This window comes from Mugil cephalus, chromosome 1 (assembly GCF_022458985.1).
Source record: "Mugil cephalus isolate CIBA_MC_2020 chromosome 1, CIBA_Mcephalus_1.1, whole genome shotgun sequence".
NCBI classification, from domain to species: domain Eukaryota; kingdom Metazoa; phylum Chordata; class Actinopteri; order Mugiliformes; family Mugilidae; genus Mugil; species Mugil cephalus.
The window spans coordinates 35,435,557-35,453,983 of record NC_061770.1 but is presented as its reverse complement, the minus strand read 5'-3'; the positions used below and the strand labels follow the sequence as shown (position 1 = coordinate 35,453,983).

Genomic DNA, 18,427 nt, shown 5'->3' with positions numbered 1-18,427 from the left:
GGGGGAGGGCTGCGGTGATGCTGATCCGCTCCAGTGCCTCCAGTATCGAGGCTGACGTATGAAACTGGGAGAGGAGGGGCTTGTGGTTCGTGCCGGAGCCTCTTCCACTGAATCACGGACAGAAGAGGAGCCGGTCCCCGTCCGCCTTTTTCATTCATCACCGGAACCGTGTAGAAGAAGAAGAAGAAGACGAAGACGCAGAAAGCAGAAGAAGAAGCAGAAGAAAAAGAAGAAGAAGAAGAAGAAGGAGCCGCAGCATCATCATCATCATCAGCCCGTGGTACTGTCAACCATCCTCCCGACACCACCAAGGACATCACCGGGACACCTCCTCCTCCTCCTTCTCCTCCTCCACCTCCACCTCCTGCACCGACACAACAACCACCACCACCACCACCACCACCACCACCGTCGGTAAGATCCGCGAGTGGAGACCGGCTCTCGGGTAGAAAGCAGCCCGAGCGGGGTCGTCTGGTCTGAAGGAAAATTACCAGATAACACCCCCCTCCTGTATGGGCTGCGGAGCGTGTGCGGTGCTCCTCGGTTTGTCGGTAGGCCCGCCGGGATTTTTTTTTTTATTTTAATTATTTTTTCCTCTTATTATTATTATTATTATTATTGTGGCGTACCGGGTTTTATTCCCATGTTCGTTTTTTATTATTATTGTTATTTATTTTTTTATTCTAATCGCCCCTTGCATTATGTAATATTCCCACCATCCGTCCGTCGTGGGCTTTGCGGTAATGACAGCGGAGAGTGACCTCGCCGGATTATTTCGGCTCCTTTTGATCTCCTCCGCTTCGCTTAATGCGGCGCTGTCACCAATGACGACATATCTCATCTCCAATCTGTACCTTTATGTTCAAAGCGTCACGTTTTCTAAGGTCTCCTGACCGAGCGGTGGCTTCGTGTCCCAATTGGTAGCGATGCGAACTGACCCATTTGTCAAGGAGAGGGCACTCAAACAACGGTTAAATAAATAAATAAGGGGATAGATAAATAAATAAATAAATAAAACCAGGCTAATGGTTCGTTTTCAGAGGTCAGATGTGTGTTTGAATGAATTTTAGTTGACATTCTCACACACAACCAACTTGGTGGACATGGTGAGAGTTTAAGGGATGTCCCGATTAGTTCTTTGCTCCAATACTGGGTATTTCGGGTAAAGGTCCAATCTTGAACAAACAAAATGTCCTCCCCTACTGGAGATTCATTAAGTCTCGTCTTCCTTGTCTTCACCTACAGTCGACTCTATACATCTTTCTGTTAAAGTTAATGTAATGTGGCGAGAGAAGCTCGTACCTAGGCTCCGAAAAAACCCATGTTCTCTACTCCAGAAATGTCCAGGTCATCTGACACCATAAACTCCCCAACCTAAACCCTCTCTGGGAGATTTGCCTATAGGAAACGTTTCTCCTCTGTTGAACGCAGTGTTCGGTGTTTGCTGTTGTGTTGTTGTCTGAGTGGACTCGGTTGGTTGTACCGAACGACGACCACATCAGCAGACGTCCACATTGCATGATTTATACATATCCATCTGTCTGACATTTGTTTTTGGAAGCTTTGACGGTAGGAAACCAGAGGGAGAAGACATTTTGACGCTACAGGGACAAAAGATCGGGCTTGGCTGAAGCCCTGATACTGATCCGATTACTTTAAAACTGCCTGGATCAACGCCGATACCTATCGGGACATCCCTAGTAAGACAGATAGTTGACAGACTTCACAGCTGAATCTCTCCTGGAAAATGTTCTCTCGGAAAATGGAATTATAGATGACAAACTTGTCTTTATAGCTGAGAACGTGCGTCCTGGTACCGTGTCACGGTGTTGTCTTTCGGTGCTATGACGCATACGGGCTAAAATTGTATGTCTTTCATCTATTTTTGGGCATAAAACACATTATTAAGTGACAAGTGGCACAAATATTCCCAAATGTTCACGATCCATCCACCCATCTTTCATGTAGAATATTATCTCTACCTTGTTCTTTTTGTTTTGCCCCGTTTCCATTGTCATTAGTGGCTGTTTTCGCCTCTAACTAATTTACAGCTGCATAATTAGGCGATTACTAACCCTAACCCTCGCTCAAGTTACTTTCCGAGCAAAAATACCGTTTCAAAGCACAAGCGTACGTTTTCACTCAGTAAAGGCTCTTAAACATTGACTGTTTGAGTTTGATTGATTGAACTATGAGAGAGAAAAATAATCTGACTCACAGACCTTGAGTCGGCTTCTCTCATCCAACCACAAGATCAGTTTGCAATGACGCACGATGAGAAACCGGTAAATTCTCACACTTAAGAAGCTGTCATCAGTGCTACAAAACGTCAGCATTGATTGTCTGATTCGTTTTCCGTTGAACAATGAACAAACCTGGTTATCTTGTCCAGGTCTTAGCATCATAGAACTGGAGTTACTATGAAATAACTACTTGATTTATTGTAAAAGACAAAGAGAAATCGAAGAGGTTTCTGCTTCAGAGGTTTTAAAATGTTATGATGTTAATGAAGTCTCTGTTAAGACCCCAGTTATATAAAATCATTTCTGGATGCTCATTTCAAAGCATGTCAGGCAGACACGACGACTCTCAGTGAAATAACCACTGAATGAATATATGTCTATATAGGTGTGGAGCAGCTATCCAGAGAGACCTGGGTCAGGAACTTCCCAGACCGACATCCTACTGTGTTAGATTCTGCTCTTTTTCTTGTCACTACAAAAACAAAACAAAAAAAAAAACAAAGAAAACAACTACATTTTGTAATTCCTCAGAGTCATTCACATATTATTACATTGCTGTTCATGCTACTGCAGTTGTTATACTGTAGTAGTAGCAGCAGCATGCGCACCAGCTGTCCATATAAGGGGCACACTGGGTAGAAAACAAGGTCATCTTTACCCAGTGTATCTCTATTGATAGCACCCAATGTCATCCTGGTGAATCAGGCAAAAATCTATGACCCCAGAGGCTTCGACGCTCATCACACATTATAAACCCAATAGAAAAATTGACTTTTCTATTCAAAGAACGGTACCGACGCCACCGCTGGTTAAGATAAGTCAGAAAGTCTTTTTATTTTTTCAGGACATCTAAAACCGAGCTTTTCATTTCCAATGGGATGCTTCTATATTTAGATTAGCTTGATTTTTGCCTGATCCTGCAAAAATATAGTTTTAAATTCACCAGAATGGGATGTGGTGAAGAAGTGAAATGAAACAGTCAAACTGGACTCTCCTTTTCTGATGTTTGACAGTTTTTACACTATTTGCTGTATTACTGCAGACTGCAGGGTAAATTATTCACTAAAGCGGCACTTTAAATTCTGCTTGCTTTCCACAGCACTTTTTTTTTATTGACTTCTTTAAGGCATTTGGTTCGGTTGACTACAACACTCTTAATTGGACGTCTTCTAGTTTCTGGCTTTGCTGGAAATGCAGTTGGGTGATTTAAACAAAACGGACAAAACCCAGACGTTTCAGTTAGAGGGTGCTGCCTCAGAGCGTGGTCCCACAAGGCTCGGATCTGGGCCCACTGTTATTTACATTATAAGGTAATTGCCTCAGATTTCAATGATGATGATGCTGTTATTTATTTCTTTGCGCCAACTCCTGCTAAGATTGTTGCTTGTCTTCAGCGTGCATTTGACAGAGCACAGCAACAGCGTTGTCAACTGCAACTTCTACTCAATACTGATCAAACAATATATATATATATATATATTTACCAGTTTAAGTGCAGTAAGATCAGTCCAAGAGCATTCTTAACAGAAATGGTCACCAAATTGTGTTGGTTTCCATTTTTCTTATCTTTTTACAGAAACACGTCTTGTTTTTCTTTTCATGTGAAACTGGTGGAGTCTACTTTATTACCTGAAACTGATTATGGTGATATGTTGTACATGAATGCCTCACTGTCTTCATACGCTGGATAGAGTGCGCCTCTCTGAGGTCCATCACAAACTGTGGATCTCTTATTCACCATTTCGTGTTCAATTCAAAAGAGAACTGACCTGCTTTATATAAATGTCATCGTTTATATTTACAAATTCGTTCTTGGCATGATTCCTACATATTTATTTTCTCTTTTAAGCTCGAAATGTGGAAAATACAGTCTCCACTCTAAAGGGTATACTGCACTTTGTGGTTCCTAAGGTATGAACTGAATTGGGACGGACAGCTTTTAGGTTTTCTGCTCCTGCTGCATGGAAAAAACCTACCATCTCAAACTTCATTTAGTTTGAAAAAGAAGGTGAAATCCGATGAGTGCAGTTTTTTCTGTGTGCAAATGTTTTACCCGAGCATTTCTATGTTGTCTGTGATTTAATGTTGTGTTTTCGTGTTAAGTTAAACTGTGCTGCTACCGCTCTTCACCAGGTATTATGCATTAATTGCATCTGCATTAATGTTGACAATACCAATAGGCCCTATACAATGCAGTATGAATCAATTGTTATTATTATTAGCAAAAAAAGCAATAATTTCCATCGACTCCCAAGCCAGAGCATCAGAATGCTGCCCCATGCTTAACATTCCTGGACAAGAGTTAGACAGGGAAGTTGCGAAAACACACATTACACGTCTTTCCTAACATATATACATGGACGTATTTAATGCAACCAAAGGTATACAGCTGGAGAGGAATTTATTAGTTTTAGTGGGCCTCCCTTGGGGGCACCAGATCAGTCCAAGGGATCACTTTCGCATTAGAACGTATCCTCTAGGGACCATGAAGATTTATACCCATCCGTCCAATAGATGCGCCAATGATGCACTGGTAGTGACACATGCACATATGTGGCACGAGTGGATGCCATCTTGAGAAACAGAAGAGCTATGCAGCGTTTATAGGCGTCTACCTAGTCTGCCTTACCTTGTTCGAAATGCAATGCGAATGTAAGTAGATATATGAGACTCATGTAAAATTAACAGATTTGAGCCATATCCCGTTACTCCCCCGTAACCCTACCACTCATCTCTACGCCCTCTCCATCGGGTAATGGCTCTATGGAATGGAATCACAAGGGCCAGGGGGTCAAGATGAGAGGCGAGTTGAATTAGCGCTGAAGAGGCTTCAGTCGTTGAGGCGAGTGCATTCGTCTTATACCGGATTAATGAAGAAATAGTCAAGTCCTGACTAGAGACGTTGTAATCCACTGCATGTGTAAGGCATTCAAGACAATTTGACATTTTTTCAAAAGTAAAAGCTAATGAAAATACTTTTTTCATTACGTTTTTCTGCTATTCTCAGCCCTTTACCAGCCACGGTTTCAGAGCGTTTTGCGAGAAGCTTCTCTCGATTGATCTGAACCGGGCGTGTGGAAATGGGACATTTGGCTCTAAATAACAACTTTCCCTTCGACCCACATCTAAATGGGACTCGCTACAGTACACACAAAATGGAGGGTTGGGGTCCACCGGGCGTATGGATTGGTGGAGAGATGATGGCATGATATGATGCTAATGCACAGCCGTCACAGAGTTAGGAGGAAGGGATTTTTGAAGCAGGGTTAATGATTTCTCGGTAAACAGTTACATACATATAAGGCTTATATGCTAAATGTGAGTCTGTTAATACGTCCTGCAGATACAGAACAACAGCCATTCATTCAAGGCTAAATTCTGGCTAAATTCTGGCTACATCCCAACCTCATATCAGTATATAGATGGCAATAGTGTTGTTTCCGTGACATTATATGTTGTTGACTTGCAACCGAAATAACTAAGTGTTAAATATGGTATTTGACACACTGACCGCGACAGGAATCGTCTATTTTCTCCTGCGCAGTAATTAGCCATCTACGTGTCTTTTTTTATTTGCATGGTGTCAAAAGGAGTGACATACTGTTCTAGTGGCTGGAGGGAGGGAGACGGGGGTCGGGGGAGTGGGGGGTTTGGGGGGCTTTTTGGACGTGACCAAATGTCTTTTGACAGCTCGGTATTTGGAATTGAAAGAGTGGAGGCATTATTGTATTAATCATGGGAGGGGGGAGAGAAAAACCGGGAAAGCACAACACGGACGTCCTATTCTTTCCACTTTTGTCAACACGTTTACGCACACGGTCTCGTGTCTCGGCCTCTGGATGTGGACGCAGACGGGAACGGGGATATTCTGCCACGCTGGGTGTAGTTAGATAGTTAAAAGCCAATGTCTGTGAAGGTTCTCAGTCATCCAGGTCACAGTATACAGCTAAAAAAAAAAGACAACTGGACTTTTAGAGTTTTTGGAAGATGTTTCATCCATATAAAGGAGTGGTGGAGGATTTAGGGTATAAACATGAACATCAGAATTTCACCTTACTTTAAGATCCAGTCTGGGCAATGTGATCCCAAGTGGCCATGTTTAGGTTGGTGTGTTCACACCAGGTCTCCAGATGAGTCTCCAGATCCAATGTCAAGAGCCGGGTTTACACCATTGATTGTTTATACTATGGACAAACCCATCGTGACGTCACCCACTGGATTCTGAACCTCGAAAATTAACCCTGAAGTGGGCGGAGCTTGCAGTCGCCATGTTGGAGCTTTACCCCGCCCACACTTGGATATGGACGACGTTGAGACCAAAACCATTTCTTGTACCAGGCTGTAAACACGTTTAATGATGCTGTAAACATCGGGGTCTATGGGGATTCGCTTCCTTTTGGAGCCTCAAGTGGCCACTCAGACTTTTTTCTCATTCCGATTGAAGGGTTCAGGTCGAGTGTTTCCATGTGAGGTGATCTATTCCCATCTTGAACAGCCGTTTTACAGACGTGTAACATGTGCAGATTGATGAAAGCATCACATGACTGATCGTCGCTGAGGTAATAGGAGAGGGTTAAAGTGTCTCTGGGACCTCTTGGTTTAGGGTTAGAGGGCCTAAAGTAGCCTGGTGGTTAAAACACGCCCACGTAACGCTCTGCTACCGTGTTAGCTCAGGCTAATGAGCTAGGCTAAGCGCTACCCAAGGTGCTAGCAGTCGGCCCACGCGGTGGCCTCCCGGTTTGATGCTAGTTGTTGAACCTCAAGCTGAAGCTCAAGCTGAAGCTCATTCCGACTGAAGGTTTCAGGTCGACTGTTTACATGTGAGGTGATCTGATTTATGTCCAGACAGAGCATGCTCAGACAGAACGCAGCCTGACAGCCTTGATTCAGATTCACCGTTTACATGACTTATGATCAGATTGGGAAAAGGAATATTCTACCCCTGTGGAACCGGTTTGGGCCTGTCTATTCCAATTGAGGTGTTTATACGGAACATTTTAATTCAGTTTCGGCTTCTAAACCGATTCTAATTGGAACATTTGGCTCCTTGTAAACCCAGCTACTGTTGAGCTCTGTTTGCAAGTAGATTATTTTAGCAGCTCCTGTCTGTAGCGTCTCAAACTCAGATTATAACCTGGACCAAACCTGGAAGCGTCTATACGCAACGTGACCTCTAGTAATTAATTCTAGTTGTTAACTCTTGATTAGATTCATAAACAAGGCCTTAACGGGACTTAACTTACGCTTCTTTTTCGGCGATCATTTATGACAGCAGTTGTGTTTTGTTTTTGTTTTTTGTTTTTCTCCTGAATGAAGGAGGGAAGATGTTGAGTATAGGAAGTCTTTAATGTAATGTATAGGAAGTCATTACCTACGGAATGCATGCAGCCCAGACCAAATGTGTCCGGAGATCCAATCTCTCAAATCTCAATCCGTCTAACGGATGTTACTGGGAAGGGAGGGAGGGCATTTCACTGGGGAAAGAGGCTGAGTGTCCGACGACAGGTGAACATCTGGTCGTTAGCGGACGCGACTCCTTTCCTTTTTGAACCAGTATTTAAGAACCAGAGACAATACTCGGATGAAACGTCTCCAAGAAACTCTACAAGTCCTGTTGCCTTTTATTTATTTATTCATTTATTACACGAATCGGGCTAACGACGTGAATGTGTCGTGTGTGGTGTTTTGCAGGATTCGTGAGTGTGTTAAGGTCTCTTACGCGCACACACACACACAGGAAGACATTGTGTGTTGCATTAATGAACCTTGGGGAGATTTATGACTGTATAGGTGCTGCAGTGCAGAGGGGAGGCAGGAGGAGGGGGAGGAGGAAGGGACGAATTTAGGAGAAGCATGAAGGATGGAGGAGGGGGGATGGTAGGGAGGCTGGGAGGAGGAGGAGGAGGAGGAGGAGGAGGGGGAGGAGGGGATGTTTTTAAAACAAAAAAGAAAGAAGAAGAAATCCGGATGGTGGATGAAATTGGGGGAGGCTCAAAGGTCAAGAGGAGACAAAGGATTTGGAGGAAGTCTAGAGTCTAGTGTGTGTGTGTTGTTGTTGTTGTTGTGCAGACAGGATCTCGATCATCTGCTGCAAAGTCTAAATTCATCTTTCCCGCCTCCCTCCTACACCTGGAAGGAGTTTTTTTTTTGTCGTATTGCAGCCCTCAGTTGTGATGATCTGCTGCAAAGTCAAGCAGTGATCAGTGTGCGTCTCTCTCTCTCTCCATGTCTTTGTCTTATGTGCTGATGCAACCTTCGCTCCTCACAAACACCCAGAAGGACTCATCCCTGCCGTCCTCTCACCTTTTCCCCCCTTTTTTCGTGTATTGCGTCATCATATTTATGTGTGGGTGGAATGACACATGGAATATTCTACCCTCCCCCCTCCTCCCTCCCTCCCATTGACCTGCATTCAGTTTATAGCAGGAGCAGAGTGGGTCCATTTCATGTTATTTTATCTTGTTTACTCATGACAAAATAACGATGTTTACACGGTTCAAATGGTTGTTTTTCGAGGATGGTTGTTAGTGATTTTGTGCCGGAGAACAAGAACGGCGCATTGTCGTAGCCTAAATACGTATGACTTACGTGTAACGGCATCTTGAACGGCATCTAATTTGATTAACGGTACCTAATGCGCAGCGCTGTGCAACAATGGACCGATCCTCGTGGGTTTCCCGTCTCTGCCTGTAGTTTATTCACCATTCTTTTCCATGTTTGGACTTCTGTGTTAGGATTTGGACAGAAGACACTGTGATAAAAAAAAAGCAAATACATTTAACGATTTTTTTCCCCATTTAGGTGATATACGGCATTATTACCGGCCTTACAGCTTACATAACTGAGCATTGTCCCCCAATCGTTTGTCACGAGACTCTCGCTGACTAATCAGATTAACAGGAAGTCGTCATTAAGTCCAGCTGGTGTCATGGTTCAGATGACCCCGACCCCACGAAGAAAAGAATTTGGATGATCGACGTCACTTGAAACAAGAGTCTTCACTAGTCGAGAGAGAGAGTGGGGTCGTGGAGGTTGACCAGACGTCCTCCTCGCTTTACCGCACACGACCTAAAAATGTGTCAAACTCAAACCAGTTTCAAAGTTCATCTAGAGCCTCAGACGTGTCACAAACTCAAATCTGGACACAACAAAGTCGCAACCTCCAATGTGGTTGGCATGACGACAAAGAGCGAACCTGCTGATCGCGAGCCAACCTACGAATGGAACATAAGAGACCCGAAGTGACTGAAAACCCAAAACGTACAACTCGACGACTACCCATCATTTGTCAGGGATACGTCAAAGCACACACAGTGAGAGCGGTCTCACTTTCAAGTAATCATAGAGTAACTTTTTTTCTTTTTAGTCTTGGATCCACCCCACCCACTCCCACATGGAGACAGAAGGAAGATGAGGTGGACTGAGTGGGGCGGGGGGTTGGTGTAAGCAAGGCAAGAGGTCAAGCAGGCGGCGACCTCTTAAGAAGCCAAAGTGGAAGCGACAAAAACTTGAGACTGCCTCCAAAAGAGAAGCAAATCCCCAGAGACCTTCTCCCCCCATGTGTTAAGACGTCCAACTTTAAAGTAGGGCTGTCATGGTATACTGGTATCTACAGTAATTGCTTAATTCAAAAATAAAATTTCAATATAGTATTAAAAATGATAGTATTGTGTAAATGATCCAGTGTGTTTTACATCTGCTTCTGCTGTTATTCTGAGTGTAATTCATCTCCCAAAAGAGAGAAAACGACATAAATAAAGTTACAGATGCATTTCCTGGATTTTGCCGTTATTATTTACATTTTTATCGAAATTGTGATAATATCGTGTGACTTTTTTTTGTCCACGATAATCATGAAGTGAAAGTCTGATATTGCGACAGCCCTACTTTAAAGCATGGTGAGCGCATTCAGCCTCAACACAAGTAACGGATGCTAGCCGTCACTAGCCGCTAGCGATGGTCCCTCGACTAGTCCTCGCCTGAGCTAATGACAACCTCTCTACCACGTTTATGGTTTTGGTCCATGTGGATCTTTTTAAATACGAATAATAGTACGTTGCTTTGCGCGGGAACGCCCAGAACTCTGTTCTCCAGGTTTTTCGGTAAGTGGATTTCGAGTCTTATTTATTTGTCAGGTGCGTAGCTGGCCTGGTAGCTGGAGCACTTAACTAGCTAATTAGCCAGCTAATGAAATAGCCTCAGGGGCTAGCCTTCTATCAAGACTACGGTTGTGTTAGCGAGGCTAACGCACCGAAGTCCAGACGTTATATTTAAGGTTATACGTTGAGCTGTAGTCAGTTACTGAAGCTATATATAACCCTAATTTAAACTTTGACGACCAAAGAACCAAAATGAACCTTTTTTGCTTAAATAAATGCGTTAAGTTAAGCATTGATAGGAGTTATATTAAGTAAGTGATAATGCATACGTTACATGTGTATTTGTCTGTGTAAAGTTTTCCTCTAGGTGATCCAGAGAAGCTGCACCAGTGGAACGAAGAACCAGACTCTTCCCTCCTGTCCACTGAATCATCACTTCATCACTGATCCCATATCACAGCCCCAATGTGGTCATTTTTTAGTCCTGATGTTTTCCTTAATGCAAGATTTCGACTTTTAATTTGTCTAAACTATTGTTTGTATAGCAGCAACCATTTATTTTTGTTATTAAAATTAGTTCAGACTAAATAAACGTAATGGCAAATTCTTAAAAGCTGTCATTCATCAGTTTCCTGTCTTAATAGACAAGCAGATGTTTATCAGAATATAGTTGAATTGAATTATTATTTGTTTTATTTCTTTGCTAAAGACCAAAATGTGATCATGCCATAGAAGCTGGAGGTGAAGCATGTCCTCCTTTATCATGACGACCAGCGCAATGTTTCCAGCCTCCATCACCTCAGTGGATAAACTCCAGCCAAAGCTTCGAAACACTAAATCTAGAGTCTTTTAACAATTTTTCAAAACGCTGAACGAATTTGTATCTTATGATTTCAAAAACTCATCCATTTTTCAACCAGGGTTCTAAATTAACTTTTTTTGATCACAAGCCAATCAGAATTTCCACTAGCCGGTTGTAAGCGGTGCAAATAAGAGAGATTATGAGTGTCACTGAATGCATTTGATCATTTTCTTAACATTTTTGGCACGAAACATGCACATAAAGTGTAATAAATACAACAAAAACGTACACAGAGAGTGCAAACACTTGCTCCTTTACTGCCTCGGCTTTAAAATGATTAGTCCCCACCACAAAATTGTTTATGGTCGGGTCTAATCATGATCGCAAAACATGACGACATTTTCGTGATCATACACGAACTCGATTCGCATGCCCTGATATTCTCGTCTCCAGACGTCTGTCCCAACCACCACCGCATTCAGTTTACCTTTACTTGTTAGCTAGCTCCCTCCTCTTCTTTAAAGGCTATACTCCCTGCTCTAGCTCCGAGTCTGTTTGTTCTTCTTCTTCTTTGTGTTTTCTGGTGGACACACTGTTAATTTCCCTGGTTTCTTGCGCTGGTTGCACTGCAGACTGTAGTGTGCCCACGTGCAGCTGATGGGTATCTGATACATTATTACATAGCATTATGGCAGTGTACATGGGAAATGTAGGAAGTGCTACCTAGGGGACAAATGACCGAGAACAGCAGAGCGACTCTGACTGATTTGATTGCCTCATGCATCACCGGCCAAACTGGCAAGTATGTTTTTATTAAGTCCGGCCAAAATGAATTTTAACTCACATTTGCCAGTTTGCGGGTTTTAATTTAGAACCCTGGATTCAATGTGAGGTGGAACAACTAGCATCCAACCGGGAGGCCACCGCGTGGGCCGACTGCTAGCACCATGGGTAGTGCTTAGCTTGTTAGCCGGAGCTAAAATGGTAGCTGAGAATTAGATGGCCACTTTAACCCTCCTATCAACACTATTCATCCCTTAGGGTCAATTTAAACCTCTAGACAATTATTACAATTGAAAACTTTTCCAAAGTGTATGTGTCAGGTCCTTTATGTTAGTTTGTTGACTACTTAAATAGCTCTTTAAATGAAGCTAACCCCCTCACCCCACGTGTCCAACCACAACACCTGTTACACGAATCTCACTGACTGACCTTAAATTTGAAAGAGATATGTTTAAGTGACGTTATATAGAGTCTAAGTACATATTGTTGTTGGATATAACAATTGGACTGAAAAACTATTATCAAGTTATGTCGGGGCCATTAAATTGGGAAAAGTCATTAAATATGAACCAAAAAAAATGTTGCTAATCATATATTTAGAGATGTTAAACATCAAATTGACCCCAAAGATAAATAATAACAGGGTTAATCCCTAATGGTAAATGTGAACGACAGTTATGCTAGTAGGTCAGTTACTTCGGGCTTTTCTTCTGCCTGACAAGCACATACACAAAGACTAATTTCTCTGTTGAATCCATTAATGTGTATCTCATCTAAAATAAATCATCAACACACAATGTACATCTTCTTTTTCACCTTGTAAGAAAGTATGATTCCAATGAGAACACATCTAATTTAAGATGTGGGAGGTGCGTCTGCTGCAAAGATGTAATTTATGGGAAAAAATAAATGTCACTTCAAACTACAAATATAGCTCAAACCCCAGCAGGATACAGCCTGAGGCAGACACATACACACACAAACACTTTAGAAAAACTCAAAACAAAACAACAACAACAAAAAACATTAAGAACATCACAAGGTGAAATCACCTGGCCTCCAAATTCACTAGATCCCAAACTGATCAAGTATCTGTAGGATGATCCACCATAGAGACCCCTCCCTTGGGACCCATAGGACCCACTAACAGCACCACAGGACCCTCTCAGAACACCCATGTCCATTCTCTGATGAGTCGCATACACTAACAAAGTGTGTGATGGATATACATACAGTTCATACCGCAACACTATAATTAAGGACGACTGTCGTTAAAATGTTTAAGATTAGAAAAAATTTGTGACCGTCTAAGGAAGAACTTTGAGATGTGCTAGCTTTTATTACATTTCTTTATTTTCTGTAAAACCTTATTTGGTTTAGAAAATTCTTTTGTTGAAACATAACCATCTATCACTGGAGAATGAGTAATGGTCAGAGTAGCAAGCGTAAGCCCCTTGTTATGTCCATGGCTGAAATGTCTTAAGCTTGCACCTAACCCCCTCAAACTGCTCCGTGCTGCATGCCGTGGGAACCAATGGATGGGTTAAATGCAGAAAATCCAATTTTCCCATGAGGGGGAAACTAAAACTGTCGCCAGTTGAAGGACTGAAAAAAAACCTGAAGTCATTATTTTTCTTTTGCAACTGATTAATGATGAAGAAGATAACCATTTCATGTTTTGTGGTTCTCATTTAAACACATTGTCCCACTTCCTGTTTGGGTTTTTGTGCCCCCAAGGTTCTTACTGAAATCCCCAAGACAATATGATCACCAATGGTGAACTTACCCAGAGTCCGATTTACCCCCACCCTCAAACACCAGTCCTAAGAAAAGGGTTCTCACTTGCAGACCAACAAATAATTGACAGATGATATGTAACTAATGGTGACTTGAAAATGTCAAAATTAGAAAAGAGACGGTGGGTATGGTCTCACTTTGTAGGTTACATCCAAAGTTGATGAGATATCAGGCCTTGATTGTAAAAATCGGAGGAATGAATCTCATATCTTTTAGAAGGTCCAATCCATGAATTCAACCATGGACGATGTCTGGCTATAAGACGCTTTATCTTTATTCACCAGCTTACTTTCACGAGTTCCAAGAGCTAAGGTTTCTGGAATAAGACCCATCATACAGATCTCCAGGCACACTGGGATTTCTTTGTCTATAATATTGGAGATTGTGTTAATTACCCTTCTCCAAAATTCTTGTATACATTCGCCTTTCCAAATACAGCCATGAATCAAGGTACCTCTCTTGGTTCCTGCAGGTGTCTGGGATGAATATAGGTTCTCATTAACCACTTATATTGAATCTATTTAAATCTATAGCTGTTAATGGATATTGTTTAGTCCTGGGAACAAGCTTTCTCCCATAAACAAACACTTTCAATATAAAGGTTGGAATCCACAACGTAGAAATCCAGGAGACAACTTTTCCGGAACAATTTTTGCCAATTGATGAAAATTAAACTGAGTTAAACTGATTTACAAAACCCTTTTCTCTGAAGTAACTTGAGCCCTGTGACTGTGCCATTGCCACTTGTACCAGTTCCTCCTTGGCCAGGACACATCAGCCTTTTAAACAATGAAATAGTAGATAATAAGGAGTTTAGTTTCATTTGCTTGTTTGGAAAAATTGACCGATATTCTGAGGCAGTCCTCATAGGCCCCTCCCACTGCAGTTTATGTCAGGACAGGGGCGACTCTAGGGTCAGAGTAAAAACAAAAAAACAAGGATATGATGGTCAATAAAGACAGGCAACCCTGCCTAAGAGACTTTGCCTTTGTCTCTGGACTGAACAGACCCTGCAGACTCCAATCTATTCCACCTCACCTTTTTCATTCTTGTTGACGTCACAGCTCGGTGCTGGAGTCTGCTTTGGTTTACGGTCCTTCTCGGCCAAGTCTGTTTAGCTTATACCTTGGCTTTAACATCAACACATATTCCTACCAAAAGCTTAATAACACGACAACAGCTCCAGTCTAAACTGTTGACAGTGGTTGATTGACAAACTGCAGTATTAGCTTACCAGAGAGAGATTAAAAACGTCAGCTAGCAAACTCCTACTGAACAACAACAACAGTAAAAGTTTGGGGTAATGACTGTATGTGTTAGTGGTGAGTGTGCTTGAACACCCCTAAAAACCGGCTTTGACGACCACGTCCGTTGGACCAAGCCAAGATTGGGGGTCCAAATTTTAACATTAGCATCTGGCAGCTCACACAGTGGCTGCTAGCATCTTCTGCTTTACCACACTAACCACGCCCATTTGCAACAAGATTTAGTTTAGGGGTTATTGAGGCTTTCTTTTTGTTGCTTGAATTTGTGATAATGGATGCATATGCATTTCACAACGTCAGCCTTCGTAGTATGAAATCTTCAAATCCAAAAAGCTTTTAAAAAAGGCAACTGGACTCGTAGAGTTTTGAGAAGACGTTTTGTCGTAGCTACTCTACAAGTCCAGTTGCCTTTTTTTAAACGTCTTTTGGATTAACATGACCTGGGTGGTAATGGTTATCCTGACACTTTGCTTGGATTGTGTAAAATCAACAGCCTTTTTCCTGTTGTTTCCGTATTCCATGGTATATTAGGAGTTTTTGAGCAGACTTCTGAGATCTGGAACGCAACCCAAGCTGGTGGTACGGAAAAACACCCTATATTCAAAGTAAAAAGAGAGAAAAAAAAAGAAATTGGGGCATGAGTGTTCACAGAATAATTGGGATAGTGGTGGTTCACAGTTCTGATTCCTGAGTAGGGCATCAATGCCCTTTTTAGTCACACCCCCAGAGCCTGTGAAACTGATGATACTGCTGATCAACCCTGCCGACCTCCTTTTGACTCCACGCACACACCAACGGGCTTAATTAAAATAATCATACTCAAATGCAAGTGGAGCAAATGAATCAAACTGTGACAAAGAGTTATGTTTTTCTTCGGGTTGGGGTACGAGGGCTGGGGCCGGCTCCCAGATAAAATGAGCATGTCTTAAAACACATTTCTAAATCAAAAGTAATTGATTAAGTCTTCCCCCAATCAAACTGGTTAATGGCAGCATGGGTACACACTGATTATTATTATTTTTAATTATAATTCACTTCCTTTCACCTGTGGAAATATTATTTAAATCACAAATTAAAAAGATATAATTGGTTAAGTAAGATTAATAGACTTAATTTCATGTGAAATGGGTGGAATTGTACGTAAAGGTAATTACCATTGTGACTTATTGGGATTTTAAATTTTAACAAATCAGGTTTCTCAAAGATATTTGGTGGATGACAATGGTTACCTTACTGGTAACTACTGTCATCTCTGGTTTAGATATTCCTACACCTACGGTATTATTTAAGTACATATTTTATCACTTCAAACTGTATACTATTTAAAGAAGAAATGAAACACCAAACGTAATTCTGATAATTTAAAGACGGTCTTTCATACTACAAAGATTATTTAAATTTTAACACTGACGGCCAAAGGAATTTTAAAATCCAGCCATTTAAGTTTAAACTTAGTTGATTACAAACACGCAAAACATGAAAATGACAGGGAAAGAGGAGCGGGTTACAAAACCAATTAAAGGAAGAATGTTCTGCATTGCTCCTGGATGGTCACAGTAGGAGTTTTATAAAGTTAAAGACTGGGAGGAGAAACCTGTTCATTTCCATCATTTGCCACTGACACCACCACCTGTTCTCCACCGTTGGCTAGCTGCACTCAAAAGGAAGGATCTGTTGGATCTGAAGAAGTTTCTAAGTAGAGCTTCAAAATGCAAAAAGAAGAAATGGAGCAGGAGCAAACATTGAACTGATTGAATTAAGAATGGATTAGGGTTAAGGAATGGTGGAGCTACTCATCACTGAGTCCTTTTTTGACACTTCCATTTCTGTTTTGAGGGTTTCTGGTGTTAAACTTTCGAGCACGTACACCAATAATCGATGGCTCAATCGCGAAGGCCATTGGGTTAGTTGGTTTAAAAATCTGCCTCATTTTCTGACAGATTTTTTCCCTAAACTGCATCTTCCTCACTAACGACCAAATCAACTAACCCATCCGATGATGTAGGGAGTGACGTAAAATAGAGATGGCGCCACAAACCGTATCAGAAATGAATTTAAAAAGACGATTTTCTTTAAAATGGTTGATTTTTTTCTTTTGTTTCCACATTTTAATTCAGTATTATGTTTAAAATATGCGCACATGTTCTATGTTAGTGCCTGTTCTGTTTGTTTCACGTCCTCTTTAATTAATAACATAAACCTAATCTAAATTCTATACTAATAAGCCCTTGTGGTAGATGCATACAAAAAAACAAACAAACAGAATAAGTTCACAGATTAACGTTACTGGACACAGGTGTTAAAGACCGTTAATGTTTTTGGAGTTTTGGTCCTATTGGCACTGCGTTGGGAATGTTCCTAAAAAACAAAAAAACAAAGAACAAAACAAAGATCATGCATTATGTGTCCCCGCACAAAAAAAGTGTGTCCTTGTTGTAGCAAAGCCAAATTTGAAATAATTAGCCCTGAGAAAGCCGTGCACCCTGTACCGACAGCGATACCGATACCGAAATTTGAGACGCTAATACACCAAAGCCAAAAAGCTTATGTGCATTATGTGTCCCCCCGAAAAGTGCGTTTCTGTTGCAGCAATGCCAAATTTGAAATAATTAGCCCTGAGAAAGCTGTGCACCCCGTACTGATGCCAATACCGATACCTACGCCGATACCGAAATTTGGGTAGGGGAAAATACCCCAACGGCAAAAAGCTTATTCAAAGTCAAAGGAGAATATGACTTGAATTCAGAACGATACAGCGCCCAAAGAACGGGTAATTATGCCGCAACGCAATGCACACGCATTTGCTTGAAGCATAATCGACCCTGCAGACGGACGCGGTAATGCCAAAGCACATTTGTCTTGTTTTGATGCCAACAAGCACAGAGTGGTTCCTGACAGATTCACCTACTAATCATTTTCTGGTGCCTGTCTGTCAATGGTTTGTTTTATGTATAGGCGGGGGCTACGTGGGAAAAATGGAGCCTGCAATCGTGCAACAGAGTGATATGCTAGTGTGTATACGTCAACATGGAGCCTACTGGCATGAAGCACTGGAGCCAAGGATCTACCCAGGAGACATGAATGATTTTGGTGCCCCATGTTCTCACCACTTGACCAACAGGATAATCTACCGGAGACATGGTGTGTTCCTTGTACTTGTACTATTCAGAGGCTGGAGAAACCTGTTCTTTTTGCTGGTCCTATCAATTCTGTGTATACGTGTGGGGGAGTCAAAGACAGCTGGCGGCAAACTCCAAATGAAATTGTATTTGTTCTCTTTGCAGAGACAAAAAAAGAAATTTAGCCAGGTGTGCTTGACAGCAAAAGTGTCGTAGTGTCAAAAACAAAAGAAGAAAGCTACGTTTGATCGTGTTTGTTCCCCATGATTGTGCATCCTTTATCCCGCGTGGGCACCGCCAACACCACCAGACTTCCAAT

General features: G+C 41.8%; 1 protein-coding gene across 4 annotated transcripts in view; it reads left to right on the top strand.

Annotated features, from left to right (window-relative positions):
• The window catches only part of nat16 (N-acetyltransferase 16), a 36,304-nt gene continuing 17,877 nt past the window's right edge, over positions 1 to 18,427 (top strand). The window contains exons 1-2 of one of the 4 annotated variants that reach the window (XM_047604405.1): positions 270 to 414; positions 17,945 to 18,130. In XM_047604405.1, the coding sequence (XP_047460361.1) occupies positions 18,087 to 18,130 (44 nt within the window). In that variant the 5' untranslated portion in view covers positions 270 to 414; positions 17,945 to 18,086. The other 3 variants (XM_047604484.1, XM_047604245.1, XM_047604334.1) reach the window with 3 other exon arrangements.